The sequence below is a fragment of the Pieris brassicae genome, chromosome 2 (genome assembly GCF_905147105.1).
Source record: "Pieris brassicae chromosome 2, ilPieBrab1.1, whole genome shotgun sequence".
Taxonomy (NCBI): Eukaryota; Metazoa; Arthropoda; class Insecta; order Lepidoptera; family Pieridae; genus Pieris; species Pieris brassicae.
Window position 1 is genome coordinate 2,127,924 of NC_059666.1, and position 17,971 is coordinate 2,145,894.

The window sequence follows — 17,971 nt, forward strand, 5'->3', positions numbered from 1 at the left end:
TTCAGATATTTCACTTGCAGTTACAGCCACAAGGTCATTTAAATGTAATACAATGGAAATGTTTAAGCATAGAAATCTTAATGTAAAAATCATCAGCAAGAGTTAACACGAGCTCTTCGAATCGTCGACGACGTATCCCAAGCCGCTTGATCCCTTGGCGTTGCGTAGAGATGTGGGTTACGTAGAGATCTGCATTTACCATGTTCAGAGGAGTTGTTCGGATTAATACCGGCAGTTGAATTTCATTGATATTTCGAATTTCCGCCCGTATCACCTCAACATCCATCGTCCACAACTGAGCGTTTTTTAAAGCAGTTTCTACCGTGCACCACTATTATGTGGTACCGGCTGCCAACTGAAGTACTTGCGAACCAATTTCACTTAGGGCCCTTCAAGTAAAGTCTATTTATTCATCATCATCATCCATTCTATCTATTCTTAAATTACCGGCTACGCAGCCTTCTGGAATTCTGGAATTGGTGACCATAGGTGATGGTATCACTTAACATCAGGTAAGCCTCCTGACCGTTTGTTGCCACCTGTTCTATAAAATAAAAATATAATCAGCATGGAAGTCGAGTGATAAATTTAATGACGCTTATAATTTACAACGATTAGCACAATACGTGATAGATTTAGCACGATATCCTATCGTATATCCATCTTATATTGATAAAAAAGTATTATAAATGGATCTTGTATAGACATTATTGGATTTATTAATTAGAGTGGAGTACTACTCATGCCACCTAATTAGCTTAAAATGATAATATTATTTTTAACTGTGTGTTTAGGGTTAGCCGGTGCGCAAATTCTTCAAGATGGCCAATGTGAAGCCATAGCTTTACAAAATAACTTTGAATTACACAAAGTAAGTGATTATTACAATTAATAATTTAATCCCTGATTATAATTTACAGTGTTCCAAGAAAATTTTTTAATTTGTTTTTAAATAAGTTCGTATAAGATATGGAGCTTTACGCCAAGTTACAATAAAACCAATTTTTTTCGTTTAGGAATCTGTCGAATTAACCTATATGTGACCAACTGTTAGTAGTCATTAAATTATGAATTGTATTATCCGTGGGTGTAAATAAATCACAAATCGATTTGTTGATTAAAGTATAAAAGTTACAAATGAATTTCAAACCGGGAAATGAGAAAGATACTAAAATTAAATTGGTTACGAATCTTATGTGTACATTACTCACATAAGACACACACAGAAATTATGAAAGTATCTCATTTGAATGATTGATAATATTTCTCATATTATTTAAGCGTTGTTTTAGGTTTAGAACTCAGGTGCAAGTTAAAATAATATCACAGTTGACTACCGTGGATCGATATTCTATCGCTTGACTGGCTTGAAGGAATGATACATTTCCTTGTCTATCCTACGATTTTATTATATATATATATAAATAGATCACAAATCGATTTGTTGATTAAAGTATAAAAGTTACAAATGAATTTTTCACTTCAAACCGGTAAATGAGAAAGATACTAAAATTAAATTGGTTACGAAATACGACAAACGTTGTCCTGTACACACATCTTATATATAAAAAATAATCATTCTCGACTCGACATAAAATTCATCAAAAGCTGTCCAGCCGCTTAGGAATTTAATTACAAACACATTCATAGAAGATTTGTGTATATATCAGCTGATAATTTGCTGTATAGATAAATAACTTAGATACCGACTGCTGGTCTAATTTGTGAATCTAAACCATCCAGGTCGCCACCAAAACGAATACAAAAAATTCATTGAAATTGGTCCAGCCGTAACATACATAGTTCAGTAACACACCCAAGAACAGTAGCACACACAAAGATAAATATTGTTTTTATACGTTGGTAATCATGTTTGTGTCTTCCACTCTCGTTCCCCAGAATTAAATCCGACATATCGATCTTATCTCAGAGGCTGTAATAAACCACAGCTTCTTTTAAATATTGTTTATTTTGTGAATTTTATAAAAATATACTAATACTTTGTAAATAGCTAAATGAAAGTTAAGAAAAACATGTTTTGTTTTAGTTTACAGGAAATTGGCATGGCCTGCGCGGCAACAGTATTTTGCAAAATGGAGATTGTTCCTACATAAATATTACACCGACTAGTTCTGGTAATTACCAGTACACAGTTGAAGTTGGCTATGTCGAAGCAAGCACCCGAAAAGAAATCCGTGGCACAGCAGTGGCTGAGGGTTCGTCAGCAAGTTTAAACCTAACTCTCGAGGGTAAAAGTAAGTATTTATTTTACTTATGCTACAATACATAGTCAAAAATCATGTTGTTCGTCTAATCATTATTTTTTCGCCTTTAAACTTCGTGATTATAATAACCTCTCGTACAATATTAATCTTATTATATATTTTAGGTACTGACTTCAATGTTATAAATACTGACTATGATAACTATGCCCTAGTATATAGCTGTGAAAATGTGGGAGACAAACAAAGAAACGGTGAGTAGATCTATCAGCAAATACATTAAAGTTAACATAGTAAAAAATAAAAAAAATATTTATATTTTACACTTCGTTTCCTTATACAAACACATACATTTAAAAAAGCGGGTTACATACTTTAGTAGGCAACGGGCGGCCTTATCCTTAACAAGCAACCCTAGTATGGAACAACAAAGAAATTAACACCATTAGAGGCTAAAGTAATGTACATAAATAATTAACAAAAAGACATGTAACACTAACTATAACTAAAATGCAGTTAAATCTAAAGAAACAAAATGTGCAAACAGAAATGTAAAAGCTAATCCATCTATTAATAGAGTCACAATTAATATTTATAAGGCAGAAGAAAAATGATCAAAATGAAGATTTTTTAATAATATTAAAGGCAGGAATAAATATTCCATAAAAATAGTACGATAGTCAGTCTAATTTGCAATCATTCATTTAGCCATTAACTTATTACTAATACTAAAGTACTAAGTAAAAAAAATATTTGTTGGATAAAATGAAATACACTTTTGGTTACATTATTCTTAAGAAGCACTTGTGTCTACAATACTGTACATATCAATATATATAACTTTTTGCCCTCTACCAAATTTAACGATAAAATATTTTATTATCACAATTATTGCGTAAGAACTGTGTCAATTGATTGTATCAAAAATTATCGTCTTTTTTCTTCACTTTTATCTTTTAGTTTGGTTTTCAATTCTAAAATGGTTTATTGCGTTTTTTTTAATAAAATTTTCGTGATGATAACACTTTTTTGATAAATACCTTATCGTACTTCTCCGGCTTTAATTATTATTATGAACTTCGTGATTAAGTTTTCAAGCAACAGTGTTGGGCTTGTAGGCCAGAACGTACCTGAGTACGAAGGCTGATCACTTACTTGCTAACTAGAAATTAAAGACCCTAGACTAAGGGATTTACCGCCACGGTTTTTTTATTTACCACAACATCAGTAACACACTTTATACCAATCCAAATATTTTAGTTTACATCTGGGAGCTTGCCAGGGAGACATCGTTTTCTGATGAAACTTTTACCAGTCTTGTAGAGCAAACAATTGCTTCTAATTTTGGATTAACGCCAATGGAACTATCCATCACCAGTCATTCCGAAGCTATCTGTAACGTCGAAACACTCAATGGGCCAGTCATCATACCTGGAACTTGTGATCAAAATGTTCCATTTATGGAAAAGCTTAATTTATCAAGAGTAAGTTAATACTTTTTATTTAAATGTACGGTAATCTGCAAACTGGGGCCTAAGAAGTAAAAATAAATGCATCTTAGTGCATCTCTTAGTGAAACTTCTTTATCGGCGTTGGAACAAAAAAAATCCGTCACATTTTTCGGTTACGCGCCATCTTTTTCTTATCCCTACCACGGTTGATTCGAAGAGATTCAAAGCCATTAATAACAAAAATATACAATAACGATAACAATGATAGTAAGGATTCTTTTACTGAATATGAATCCTGAAATGTCTCCCCTACAAATGTCTGTATTCAAATAATATTACGGAGGATCCCGTTTAATATTGATATTTTTTTCAGTTTTCTGGCGAATGGCGTCTAATTGCATCATACTATAACGAAAGACAGTCTGGCGAATGTAACCACGCTGTTTATACCGTTCAAGATACTCATCTAGCCATAGAGAATAGACACGTTCTTAACCGAGAATTACTTACCACCTCTGGATCAGCTGTGTTCGCATCAAATGAAGAAAATGGGAAGCTACGAGTTACTGTTGGCTCTAGTAAGTCTCAAAAATCTATTTTATTTTCTCAGTAAATATAACAATTAATTGAAATCTATATTTAAAATCCATAAGTAACAGAATCACAGGACGGTTAGGTCCGAAAATTCGTTAGGTTGAATGCTTCGCAAACACTAGGTAAGTTTAAGTTTAAAATCGATTTTTGTTTAATTTTTTCTATTTTTTTTAGTAATTGTTTTGTTTAATATTCGTATGATCTCTACGTGTATGTCATGTTTGCCACACAAGTGAGTGACAAGTGCTTGTCACATAACACTTTTTTTAAGGCATTCTTGGTACAGATACCGGTAAACTTCTTGAGTATTAAACAAGGAAGTGGGGGTAAGTTTGCGCATCGTACACAGCGAAGGAAAAAACGTCAACTGATTTACCAATCACGCGATCGACACGTCACTCTCACCCACTTCAAGTGATACCTAAAAATAGCTACTGTGCTGACAAGGACATTTGTTCAAGATGTTTGCCGGTATCTGTTATTTTAAAATATGCGCCTCATGCCTCACATGACACCTCAAAAATATATTTTCCATTTGCCTCATTATTAAAACATATTTTATTAATACTGTCTACTTCCAGATACACGTGACTATTGGATTCTTACTACTGATTATGAATCATATGCACTAGCTTACAGCTGTGAAAACTTAGCTAATAACCAGCGAAGAAGTAAGTATTTCGTTTATCGAAGCACTATATAATGGTTGACCGAGGCACATCAATTTTTTTGTACTGTAATGAAAAAATTGCTACCTCGAAGGTAATGGCAGAAAAGTTAACTAATTAGTATCTTTGCTGTATCTAATGAGAATCTAACATGGGTTATTCCTAGTGAACTACCCGCATCTGTATATAATGCAATAATATTACTGATTGTATAAAGTATATAATATCTAGTCTAGTCATAACTTCTGTTACAAATAAAAATGCATTTTTAAGGAAGTAATGTAATATTATTAAAAATTATATCTACATATTTATTAACATAGCAAAAAATTCTATTTGAAAAAGCCACATTTGGCTTTTATATACAGGCCTTTAAACTGTTTGGCCACGAATCTATGGATTTACACAATGTTTCCAAGAATTTTTTTTCAACTTTGCCTTGCTTACTACAATATTTTTTTAAGAGTTTCAATGTCGCTGTGTCATTTAGGCTATGTCCTCTAAAACTGACCTGAATTTGATGTCTAAAGGGTTGACGTCTGGGCCAGTCTTCAGCTCTTATAAAGTCAGGATTATTCGTTTCAAGCTTGGCTTGAGTAATTCGTGCCTTGTGAGCAGGTGCTGAATCCTGCTGGGAAGTCCACGGTATATTTTTAAAAAGTACATTGCAGTCAGGTTTCACAAAATGATCCAAAACCGTATCTTGATACACTTTGGCTGAAGTTTTCACTACTTTCTCACCAAAATGGGTATAGAGGATATTTAAGTGCTTTTCATCTGCGACAAAAGGCGTTTTGATTGATCCACTCTCTTTAATTGTATAGATTGATTTGGAGCATGTCCTGTATATCGAAGATAAGCACCTAGTTTCAGGTCTTGTTTTATAATACGTGACAGAGTACTAGCGGGAATCTTCATTTCTCGCGATAACATTTCTTTCTTCCTAATGGGGTTTCGACGAATTCTTGCTTTAACAGCATTAACAACCTTAGTAGTTCTATCAGCACGTGGCCGCTCCGATCTTTTCTGGTCTTCGACACATAAAATGCTGTTGTTTCTGTTGATAGTACGTTATAAAAACATACGGTTGATACCAAGCTTTTGAAGTGAATATGACCAGCGGCTCCATACCCACTGCAAGGTGATCACTGCAATCCTATAATTTTTACCACCCTATTCCATATTATAATTTAATAATGAAGATGAAAAAATATGTGAAATGGTTCAAAATCGAAAGAAGTTTTTAAAATAATATGCGTGTTCCAAATTCGAAATAATTAAAAAGTTGAAAAAATAAAAGATAGCTATGATTAACATAGCTTTTACACATTGAAGGAAAACAATTTTTTAACCGGATTAAAGCTATTTGTATTATTATAATGTTATAATTATTTACATAATTATAAATTACATTTTTCCGACGTGTCGCGTGCTTTACAGCGTGCGTGGTCCCCGTGACCACCGTGGCACAGAATGATCACCTACCTGCCTATTAAAAGGAATCACTAAACAGATACAGATAACTGAGGGCTAGACCTAAAAAGTTTTAGCACTACTTTTTGATTATTTAACCTATAACTAAATAAAATGATTACATATTGTCATTTCTATTGTTGGTTTATTAATAGTTTGGTTTCAGTTAACAGTTGGAAACTAAGTCGCACAAATGAGTTAACACCGAAAGCAGTCACCGATATTGATACCGTTGTAAACCAAGTCGCTGTATTGGACAATAGCCGATACATAACCACTAATCAATCTAGCAGTGCGTGCTTCTATTATCCTGTCTTAAACCCAAATGAGCCAGTAATTCTTCCTGGGCAATGTGACCTTGAAATTCCAGCCGTTGGAAACTTTAACTTTACAAGAGTAAGTTAAACATCAATCTTTGTGTCACTACCTCAACTTTTATTTTAAAAAATTTTAAGTGTGTGGTAATGACTTTTGAAATTAATTTACTAAAGGCAATAATTCAAATTATATAAAACACAGTTTGAAGGGGAATGGCTGCTTTTATCATCTTACTACAACGCACGTCAATCAGGAGAGTGTAATAGGGCCAGATACACAAACAGAGGAACTACCATGGGCATTGTCAATAGCCACGTTACAGACAGACTCCGAAGTATAAGTACTGGAACTGCATCAACTACAGCTGAAAGTGGCAAACTTATTGTGAATGTTGGCACAAGTAAGTTATCATTAATTTAGATTAGTTAAGGAATGAAAGAGAGAAAAGCGGCATGTCTTTAATGCAAAATGTCGATGACGTGTTTTGATCATAAGCTATTTATTTATTCTTTTAGGAAACAAAACAGATACATCTCTAAAAGTATAAAACAAAAAAAAAACATAAAACACACATTGGATATATCCACAAAAAGTTTCACTGATAAAGAAGCTACTCTTAAAAAACTGATTCATGAAAAAGGTGCACAAATATTAGGCACATTTAAGGGTGGAACTGAATCAAATTGACACTAAATTATTATGAGTATAAAAATGAATTACTTCCAAAAGCTATTAAATACATAAATGGTTTTTAAGAGAGCTGATCATCGTTTCAACGTTATTTGGTATATTGACTGACTAAAATGTTTAAATACTTTTTCAGATTCAGCAGCACCATTCTGGATTCTAGCCACTGACTATGAGAATCACGCGTTAGCATACAGCTGTGAAAATTTACCCAATAATCGGCAAAGAAGTATGTTCCATTTACGAAAGTAATCATTTTATTTGATTATATATAACTGTCATGCAGATAACCTATGTCTATTAATAATAATAAATAATAGAATGCTGTTAATATAATCTTAAGAAGTTATCCTAAAGAGTGCCAACGACTGACTCTATCTAATTTTACAATCACGGCACGAATAATGCCTAGGTATTGACATAAGATCACTATTTGACAGATATCAGCTGCTACTGTCAAAGGACTTTGTATGAAGATGGTCACAAAACGTGAACAAAGTTCTCGTTACTTTCGAAATCTGATTTTTTTTCTCAAGCTCCTAAACAAGAAAAAAGCTACATTCATAAAATAATTGAAACTATTTCTGTTTTAGTTTCCAGCTGGAAGCTCAGCCGTAGTGACACCTTCAGCGCACGAGATAATGAAATTATGAATAATGTTATTAATAGTGTTGATGTACTGAACAACCGTTACTATAATGATGTTGATCAGTCTGATAAGGCATGCTTCCATTATCCAACATTATTAAAAGATGAACCAGTAATTTTGCCGGGACAATGTGAAGTTAATGTCCCAGTTATTCCATCCTTGAATTTGACAAAAGTAAGTTAAGAATAATAAATAAGTGTAAATTGAACACATTATGGAAGACTTTCTGAGATTAATGATACCATAGATTAGAATATCAAAATTAGTATTATTGATTTCTTTGATTAAGGGATTAGATATGTAGAAATTATAGCTGACAACCTAAACACATTTTTTTTAATTAACAGTTTTCGGGAGAATGGCGTCTTGTTTCCTCATACTACAATGAACGTCAATCTGGCGAATGCAACCATGCTATTTATAGCGTTCAACAGACTGGTCTTTCTTTACAAAATAGACACGTTCTAAACCGACAGTTATTTACGACCTCTGGAACGATTGCTTTCGCTTCAACTGATAGGAATGGAAAGCTACGGGCCACCGTTGGTTCTAGTAAGTAATTAAAACTTGAATAAAATGAAGAAAGTGAAACTATCGTCACATATGATTCAAAGCAGATTGCATTACTAACATTTGATGAACAAAACGTCGACAAAGCCATTAATGTATCTATAATCATCATCTTCTATAGTAGTTTAAGTTATTTTATAAATTTGACCTAATAATATTTTCAAATTTCATAGATACACGTGATTACTGGATTTTGAACACTGATTACGACAGCTACGCGTTAGCCTATAGCTGTGAAAACTTGGAGAACAATCAACAGAGAAGTATGTAACATGCTGGAAACCGCTACTGAATAGTAGAACTTTAAAGACTCCTCGTAACTTTTTGTTGTTTGTTCGGCTTAACTATAACCCTAGTTAGGTCAGTAATACAAGGCTATGTACACGTACGTCACACGACTTATTTTGCAAGATCAGTATTCAAATAAAAGTTATTTTATGAGTTCGGTAGCGGTCACTACTCAATATATATGGTAGTGTATTTTTTATTTTCTAAAATATTTGTAACTTTTACTTTTTGAATTCTAGTTTACAGTTGGAAACTAAGTCGGACTAATTCATTAACAGCAGAGGCTAATGAAACTATAAATGAAATAATTGACACAGTAGATGCTTTACATGAATCGTACTTTACAAAGGCAGATCAATCTGTCAGCGCCTGTTTCCATTATCCCGACATCCAGGTCAACGAACCAGTAATATTCGAAGGACAGTGTAACCAAAACATTCTTGTTACCAATAACTTTAGTTTAGAGAGAGTAAGTTTTTACTTCGTAATTTAATTTACAGTTTTGTCTTTTTTAAATATCACCGTTGATCTCCATCATTCTTAATATAATTTTAAATTAATTGTCTACCATTGAATATAATAATACATACGATACTAATTATCGAGATCGCTGTGAGCTTTTTACAGTAAAGAATACCATATATATGTGTCTGTTATACTAATTTTATAAAAGGTTTTACCACGTCAGGGGTCTCAAAATATATTCCGATGGATAAATGTACTAAGCGTTAGACTACTGCTTTATTCATGTTTTTACTATATGTCGGTCCCTCTTTGACTCACGTGCGTAAATACAGTGACTGACAGATATGAAAAAGTACTTTAGTCAACAAGACTAATTTAGTGTTTTCACATAAAAACGTAAATTACAAAAAAATTATACCTAAGTATCTATTTATATGAAAAGTGTTCATTCGAATTACTCTGCGGTATTATATAGTGTCAAAATAATAGATTAATAATATATAATTAATAAAAATTATCTTTTCAGTTTTCTGGCGAATGGCGTCTAATTGCATCATACTATAACGAAAGACAGTCTGGCGAATGTAACCACGCTGTTTATACCGTTCAAGATACTCATCTAGCCATAGAGAATAGACACGTTCTTAACCGAGAATTACTTACCACCTCTGGATCAGCTGTGTTCGCATCAAATGAAGAAAATGGGAAGCTACGAGTTACTGTTGGCTCTAGTAAGTCTCAAAAATCTATTTTATTTTCTCAGTAAATATAACAATTAATTGAAAGCTATATTTAAAATCCATAAGTAACAGAATCACAGGACGGTTAGGTCCGAAAATTCGTTAGGTTGAATGCTTCGCAAGGTAAGTTTAAGTTTAAAATCGATTTTTGTTTAATTTTTTCTATTTTTTTTAGTAATTGTTTTGTTTAATATTCGTATGATCTCTACGTGTATGTCATGTTTGCCACACAAGTGAGTGACAAGTGCTTGTCACATAACACTTTTTTTAAGGCATTCTTGGTACAGATACTGGTAAACTTCTTGAGTATTAAACAAGGAAGTGGGGGTAAGTTTGCGCATCGTACACAGCGAAGGAAAAAACGTCAACTGATTTACCAATCACGCGATCGACACGTCACTCTCAGCCACTTCAAGTGATACCTAAAAATAGCTACTGTGCTGACAAGGACATTTGTTCAAGATGTTTGCCGGTATCTGTTATTTTAAAATATGCGCCTCATGCCTCACATGACACCTCAAAAATATATTTTCCATTTGCCTCATTATTAAAACATATTTTATTAATACTGTCTACTTCCAGATACACGTGACTATTGGATTCTTACTACTGATTATGAATCATATGCACTAGCTTACAGCTGTGAAAACTTAGCTAATAACCAGCGAAGAAGTAAGTATTTCGTTTATCGAAGCACTATATAATGGTTGACCGAGGCACATCAATTTTTTTGTACTGTAATGAAAAAATTGCTACCTCGAAGGTAATGGCAGAAAAGTTAACTAATTAGTATCTTTGCTGTATCTAATGAGAATCTAACATGGGTTATTCCTAGTGAACTACCCGCATCTGTATATAATGCAATAATATTACTGATTGTATAAAGTATATAATATCTAGTCTAGTCATAACTTCTGTTACAAATAAAAATGCATTTTTAAGGAAGTAATGTAATATTATTAAAAATTATGTCTACATATTTATTAACATAGCAAAAAAAATCTATTTGAAAAAGCCACATTTGGCTTTTATATACAGGCCTTTAAACTGTTTGGCCACGAATCTATGGATTTACACAATGTTTCCAAGAATTTTTTTTCAACTTTGCCTTGCTTACTACAATATTTTTTTAAGAGTTTCAATGTCGCTGTGTCATTTAGGCTATGTCCTCTAAAACTGACCTGAATTTGATGTCTAAAGGGTTGACGTCTGGGCCAGTCTTCAGCTCTTATAAAGTCAGGATTATTCGTTTCAAGCTTGGCTTGAGTAATTCGTGCCTTGTGAGCAGGTGCTGAATCCTGCTGGGAAGTCCACGGTATATTTTTAAAAAGTACATTGCAGTCAGGTTTCACAAAATGATCCAAAACCGTATCTTGATACACTTTGGCTGAAGTTTTCACTACTTTCTCACCAAAATGGGTATAGAGGATATTTAAGTGCTTTTCATCTGCGACAAAAGGCGTTTTGATTGATCCACTCTCTTTAATTGTATAGATTGATTTGGAGCATGTCCTGTATATCGAAGATAAGCACCTAGTTTCAGGTCTTGTTTTATAATACGTGACAGAGTACTAGCGGGAATCTTCATTTCTCGCGATAACATTTCTTTCTTCCTAATGGGGTTTCGACGAATTCTTGCTTTAACAGCATTAACAACCTTAGTAGTTCTATCAGCACGTGGCCGCTCCGATCTTTTCTGGTCTTCGACACATAAAATGCTGTTGTTTCTGTTGATAGTACGTTATAAAAACATACGGTTGATACCAAGCTTTTGAAGTGAATATGACCAGCGGCTCCATACCCACTGCAAGGTGATCACTGCAATCCTATAATTTTTACCACCCTATTCCATATTATAATTTAATAATGAAGATGAAAAAATATGTGAAATGGTTCAAAATCGAAAGAAGTTTTTAAAATAATATGCGTGTTCCAAATTCGAAATAATTAAAAAGTTGAAAAAATAAAAGATAGCTATGATTAACATAGCTTTTACACATTGAAGGAAAACAATTTTTTAACCGGATTAAAGCTATTTGTATTATTATAATGTTATAATTATTTACATAATTATAAATTACATTTTTCCGACGTGTCGCGTGCTTTACAGCGTGCGTGGTCCCCGTGACCACCGTGGCACAGAATGATCACCTACCTGCCTATTAAAAGGAATCACTAAACAGATACAGATAACTGAGGGCTAGACCTAAAAAGTTTTAGCACTACTTTTTGATTATTTAACCTATAACTAAATAAAATGATTACATATTGTCATTTCTATTGTTGGTTTATTAATAGTTTGGTTTCAGTTAACAGTTGGAAACTAAGTCGCACAAATGAGTTAACACCGAAAGCAGTCACCGATATTGATACCGTTGTAAACCAAGTCGCTGTATTGGACAATAGCCGATACATAACCACTAATCAATCTAGCAGTGCGTGCTTCTATTATCCTGTCTTAAACCCAAATGAGCCAGTAATTCTTCCTGGGCAATGTGACCTTGAAATTCCAGCCGTTGGAAACTTTAACTTTACAAGAGTAAGTTAAACATCAATCTTTGTGTCACTACCTCAACTTTTATTTTAAAAAATTTTAAGTGTGTGGTAATGACTTTTGAAATTAATTTACTAAAGGCAATAATTCAAATTATATAAAACACAGTTTGAAGGGGAATGGCTGCTTTTATCATCTTACTACAACGCACGTCAATCAGGAGAGTGTAATAGGGCCAGATACACAAACAGAGGAACTACCATGGGCATTGTCAATAGCCACGTTACAGACAGACTCCGAAGTATAAGTACTGGAACTGCATCAACTACAGCTGAAAGTGGCAAACTTATTGTGAATGTTGGCACAAGTAAGTTATCATTAATTTAGATTAGTTAAGGAATGAAAGAGAGAAAAGCGGCATGTCTTTAATGCAAAATGTCGATGACGTGTTTTGATCATAAGCTATTTATTTATTCTTTTAGGAAACAAAACAGATACATCTCTAAAAGTATAAAACAAAAAAAAAACATAAAACACACATTGGATATATCCACAAAAAGTTTCACTGATAAAGAAGCTACTCTTAAAAAACTGATTCATGAAAAAGGTGCACAAATATTAGGCACATTTAAGGGTGGAACTGAATCAAATTGACACTAAATTATTATGAGTATAAAAATGAATTACTTCCAAAAGCTATTAAATACATAAATGGTTTTTAAGAGAGCTGATCATCGTTTCAACGTTATTTGGTATATTGACTGACTAAAATGTTTAAATACTTTTTCAGATTCAGCAGCACCATTCTGGATTCTAGCCACTGACTATGAGAATCACGCGTTAGCATACAGCTGTGAAAATTTACCCAATAATCGGCAAAGAAGTATGTTCCATTTACGAAAGTAATCATTTTATTTGATTATATATAACTGTCATGCAGATAACCTATGTCTATTAATAATAATAAATAATAGAATGCTGTTAATATAATCTTAAGAAGTTATCCTAAAGAGTGCCAACGACTGACTCTATCTAATTTTACAATCACGGCACGAATAATGCCTAGGTATTGACATAAGATCACTATTTGACAGATATCAGCTGCTACTGTCAAAGGACTTTGTATGAAGATGGTCACAAAACGTGAACAAAGTTCTCGTTACTTTCGAAATCTGATTTTTTTTCTCAAGCTCCTAAACAAGAAAAAAGCTACATTCATAAAATAATTGAAACTATTTCTGTTTTAGTTTCCAGCTGGAAGCTCAGCCGTAGTGACACCTTCAGCGCACGAGATAATGAAATTATGAATAATGTTATTAATAGTGTTGATGTACTGAACAACCGTTACTATAATGATGTTGATCAGTCTGATAAGGCATGCTTCCATTATCCAACATTATTAAAAGATGAACCAGTAATTTTGCCGGGACAATGTGAAGTTAATGTCCCAGTTATTCCATCCTTGAATTTGACAAAAGTAAGTTAAGAATAATAAATAAGTGTAAATTGAACACATTATGGAAGACTTTCTGAGATTAATGATACCATAGATTAGAATATCAAAATTAGTATTATTGATTTCTTTGATTAAGGGATTAGATATGTAGAAATTATAGCTGACAACCTAAACACATTTTTTTTAATTAACAGTTTTCGGGAGAATGGCGTCTTGTTTCCTCATACTACAATGAACGTCAATCTGGCGAATGCAACCATGCTATTTATAGCGTTCAACAGACTGGTCTTTCTTTACAAAATAGACACGTTCTAAACCGACAGTTATTTACGACCTCTGGAACGATTGCTTTCGCTTCAACTGATAGGAATGGAAAGCTACGGGCCACCGTTGGTTCTAGTAAGTAATTAAAACTTGAATAAAATGAAGAAAGTGAAACTATCGTCACATATGATTCAAAGCAGATTGCATTACTAACATTTGATGAACAAAACGTCGACAAAGCCATTAATGTATCTATAATCATCATCTTCTATAGTAGTTTAAGTTATTTTATAAATTTGACCTAATAATATTTTCAAATTTCATAGATACACGTGATTACTGGATTTTGAACACTGATTACGACAGCTACGCGTTAGCCTATAGCTGTGAAAACTTGGAGAACAATCAACAGAGAAGTATGTAACATGCTGGAAACCGCTACTGAATAGTAGAACTTTAAAGACTCCTCGTAACTTTTTGTTGTTTGTTCGGCTTAACTATAACCCTAGTTAGGTCAGTAATACAAGGCTATGTACACGTACGTCACACGACTTATTTTGCAAGATCAGTATTCAAATAAAAGTTATTTTATGAGTTCGGTAGCGGTCACTACTCAATATATATGGTAGTGTATTTTTTATTTTCTAAAATATTTGTAACTTTTACTTTTTGAATTCTAGTTTACAGTTGGAAACTAAGTCGGACTAATTCATTAACAGCAGAGGCTAATGAAACTATAAATGAAATAATTGACACAGTAGATGCTTTACATGAATCGTACTTTACAAAGGCAGATCAATCTGTCAGCGCCTGTTTCCATTATCCCGACATCCAGGTCAACGAACCAGTAATATTCGAAGGACAGTGTAACCAAAACATTCTTGTTACCAATAACTTTAGTTTAGAGAGAGTAAGTTTTTACTTCGTAATTTAATTTACAGTTTTGTCTTTTTTAAATATCACCGTTGATCTCCATCATTCTTAATATAATTTTAAATTAATTGTCTACCATTGAATATAATAATACATACGATACTAATTATCGAGATCGCTGTGAGCTTTTTACAGTAAAGAATACCATATATATGTGTCTGTTATACTAATTTTATAAAAGGTTTTACCACGTCAGGGGTCTCAAAATATATTCCGATGGATAAATGTACTAAGCGTTAGACTACTGCTTTATTCATGTTTTTACTATATGTCGGTCCCTCTTTGACTCACGTGCGTAAATACAGTGACTGACAGATATGAAAAAGTACTTTAGTCAACAAGACTAATTTAGTGTTTTCACATAAAAACGTAAATTACAAAAAAATTATACCTAAGTATCTATTTATATGAAAAGTGTTCATTCGAATTACTCTGCGGTATTATATAGTGTCAAAATAATAGATTAATAATATATAATTAATAAAAATTATCTTTTCAGTTTTCTGGCGAATGGCGTCTAATTGCATCATACTATAACGAAAGACAGTCTGGCGAATGTAACCACGCTGTTTATACCGTTCAAGATACTCATCTAGCCATAGAGAATAGACACGTTCTTAACCGAGAATTACTTACCACCTCTGGATCAGCTGTGTTCGCATCAAATGAAGAAAATGGGAAGCTACGAGTTACTGTTGGCTCTAGTAAGTCTCAAAAATCTATTTTATTTTCTCAGTAAATATAACAATTAATTGAAAGCTATATTTAAAATCCATAAGTAACAGAATCACAGGACGGTTAGGTCCGAAAATTCGTTAGGTTGAATGCTTCGCAAGGTAAGTTTAAGTTTAAAATCGATTTTTGTTTAATTTTTTCTATTTTTTTTAGTAATTGTTTTGTTTAATATTCGTATGATCTCTACGTGTATGTCATGTTTGCCACACAAGTGAGTGACAAGTGCTTGTCACATAACACTTTTTTTAAGGCATTCTTGGTACAGATACTGGTAAACTTCTTGAGTATTAAACAAGGAAGTGGGGGTAAGTTTGCGCATCGTACACAGCGAAGGAAAAAACGTCAACTGATTTACCAATCACGCGATCGACACGTCACTCTCAGCCACTTCAAGTGATACCTAAAAATAGCTACTGTGCTGACAAGGACATTTGTTCAAGATGTTTGCCGGTATCTGTTATTTTAAAATATGCGCCTCATGCCTCACATGACACCTCAAAAATATATTTTCCATTTGCCTCATTATTAAAACATATTTTATTAATACTGTCTACTTCCAGATACACGTGACTATTGGATTCTTACTACTGATTATGAATCATATGCACTAGCTTACAGCTGTGAAAACTTAGCTAATAACCAGCGAAGAAGTAAGTATTTCGTTTATCGAAGCACTATATAATGGTTGACCGAGGCACATCAATTTTTTTGTACTGTAATGAAAAAATTGCTACCTCGAAGGTAATGGCAGAAAAGTTAACTAATTAGTATCTTTGCTGTATCTAATGAGAATCTAACATGGGTTATTCCTAGTGAACTACCCGCATCTGTATATAATGCAATAATATTACTGATTGTATAAAGTATATAATATCTAGTCTAGTCATAACTTCTGTTACAAATAAAAATGCATTTTTAAGGAAGTAATGTAATATTATTAAAAATTATGTCTACATATTTATTAACATAGCAAAAAAAATCTATTTGAAAAAGCCACATTTGGCTTTTATATACAGGCCTTTAAACTGTTTGGCCACGAATCTATGGATTTACACAATGTTTCCAAGAATTTTTTTTCAACTTTGCCTTGCTTACTACAATATTTTTTTAAGAGTTTCAATGTCGCTGTGTCATTTAGGCTATGTCCTCTAAAACTGACCTGAATTTGATGTCTAAAGGGTTGACGTCTGGGCCAGTCTTCAGCTCTTATAAAGTCAGGATTATTCGTTTCAAGCTTGGCTTGAGTAATTCGTGCCTTGTGAGCAGGTGCTGAATCCTGCTGGGAAGTCCACGGTATATTTTTAAAAAGTACATTGCAGTCAGGTTTCACAAAATGATCCAAAACCGTATCTTGATACACTTTGGCTGAAGTTTTCACTACTTTCTCACCAAAATGGGTATAGAGGATATTTAAGTGCTTTTCATCTGCGACAAAAGGCGTTTTGATTGATCCACTCTCTTTAATTGTATAGATTGATTTGGAGCATGTCCTGTATATCGAAGATAAGCACCTAGTTTCAGGTCTTGTTTTATAATACGTGACAGAGTACTAGCGGGAATCTTCATTTCTCGCGATAACATTTCTTTCTTCCTAATGGGGTTTCGACGAATTCTTGCTTTAACAGCATTAACAACCTTAGTAGTTCTATCAGCACGTGGCCGCTCCGATCTTTTCTGGTCTTCGACACATAAAATGCTGTTGTTTCTGTTGATAGTACGTTATAAAAACATACGGTTGATACCAAGCTTTTGAAGTGAATATGACCAGCGGCTCCATACCCACTGCAAGGTGATCACTGCAATCCTATAATTTTTACCACCCTATTCCATATTATAATTTAATAATGAAGATGAAAAAATATGTGAAATGGTTCAAAATCGAAAGAAGTTTTTAAAATAATATACGTGTTCCAAATTCGAAATAATTAAAAAGTTGAAAAAATAAAAGATAGCTTTGATTAACA

The 17,971-nt window shown here is 33.1% G+C and overlaps 1 protein-coding gene across 2 annotated transcripts in view; it reads left to right on the forward strand.

The window, feature by feature from the left end:
- The first annotated feature begins 713 nt into the window (after positions 1–713).
- Positions 714–17,971, forward strand: part of LOC123720757 — a 103,893-nt gene continuing 86,635 nt past the window's right edge. For both annotated transcript variants that reach the window (XM_045677509.1, XM_045677510.1), the window contains exons 1-24: positions 714–871; positions 2,048–2,255; positions 2,390–2,476; positions 3,483–3,706; positions 4,047–4,251; positions 4,849–4,938; positions 6,575–6,804; positions 6,928–7,126; positions 7,550–7,642; positions 8,007–8,236; positions 8,410–8,614; positions 8,806–8,895; positions 9,160–9,389; positions 9,912–10,116; positions 10,708–10,797; positions 12,435–12,664; positions 12,788–12,986; positions 13,410–13,502; positions 13,867–14,096; positions 14,270–14,474; positions 14,666–14,755; positions 15,020–15,249; positions 15,772–15,976; positions 16,568–16,657. In XM_045677509.1, coding sequence (XP_045533465.1) covers positions 764–871; positions 2,048–2,255; positions 2,390–2,476; positions 3,483–3,706; positions 4,047–4,251; positions 4,849–4,938; positions 6,575–6,804; positions 6,928–7,126; positions 7,550–7,642; positions 8,007–8,236; positions 8,410–8,614; positions 8,806–8,895; positions 9,160–9,389; positions 9,912–10,116; positions 10,708–10,797; positions 12,435–12,664; positions 12,788–12,986; positions 13,410–13,502; positions 13,867–14,096; positions 14,270–14,474; positions 14,666–14,755; positions 15,020–15,249; positions 15,772–15,976; positions 16,568–16,657 — 4,066 coding nt within the window. In that variant the 5' untranslated portion in view covers positions 714–763. The remainder of the gene's footprint in view (positions 872–2,047; positions 2,256–2,389; positions 2,477–3,482; positions 3,707–4,046; positions 4,252–4,848; positions 4,939–6,574; positions 6,805–6,927; positions 7,127–7,549; positions 7,643–8,006; positions 8,237–8,409; positions 8,615–8,805; positions 8,896–9,159; positions 9,390–9,911; positions 10,117–10,707; positions 10,798–12,434; positions 12,665–12,787; positions 12,987–13,409; positions 13,503–13,866; positions 14,097–14,269; positions 14,475–14,665; positions 14,756–15,019; positions 15,250–15,771; positions 15,977–16,567; positions 16,658–17,971) is intronic.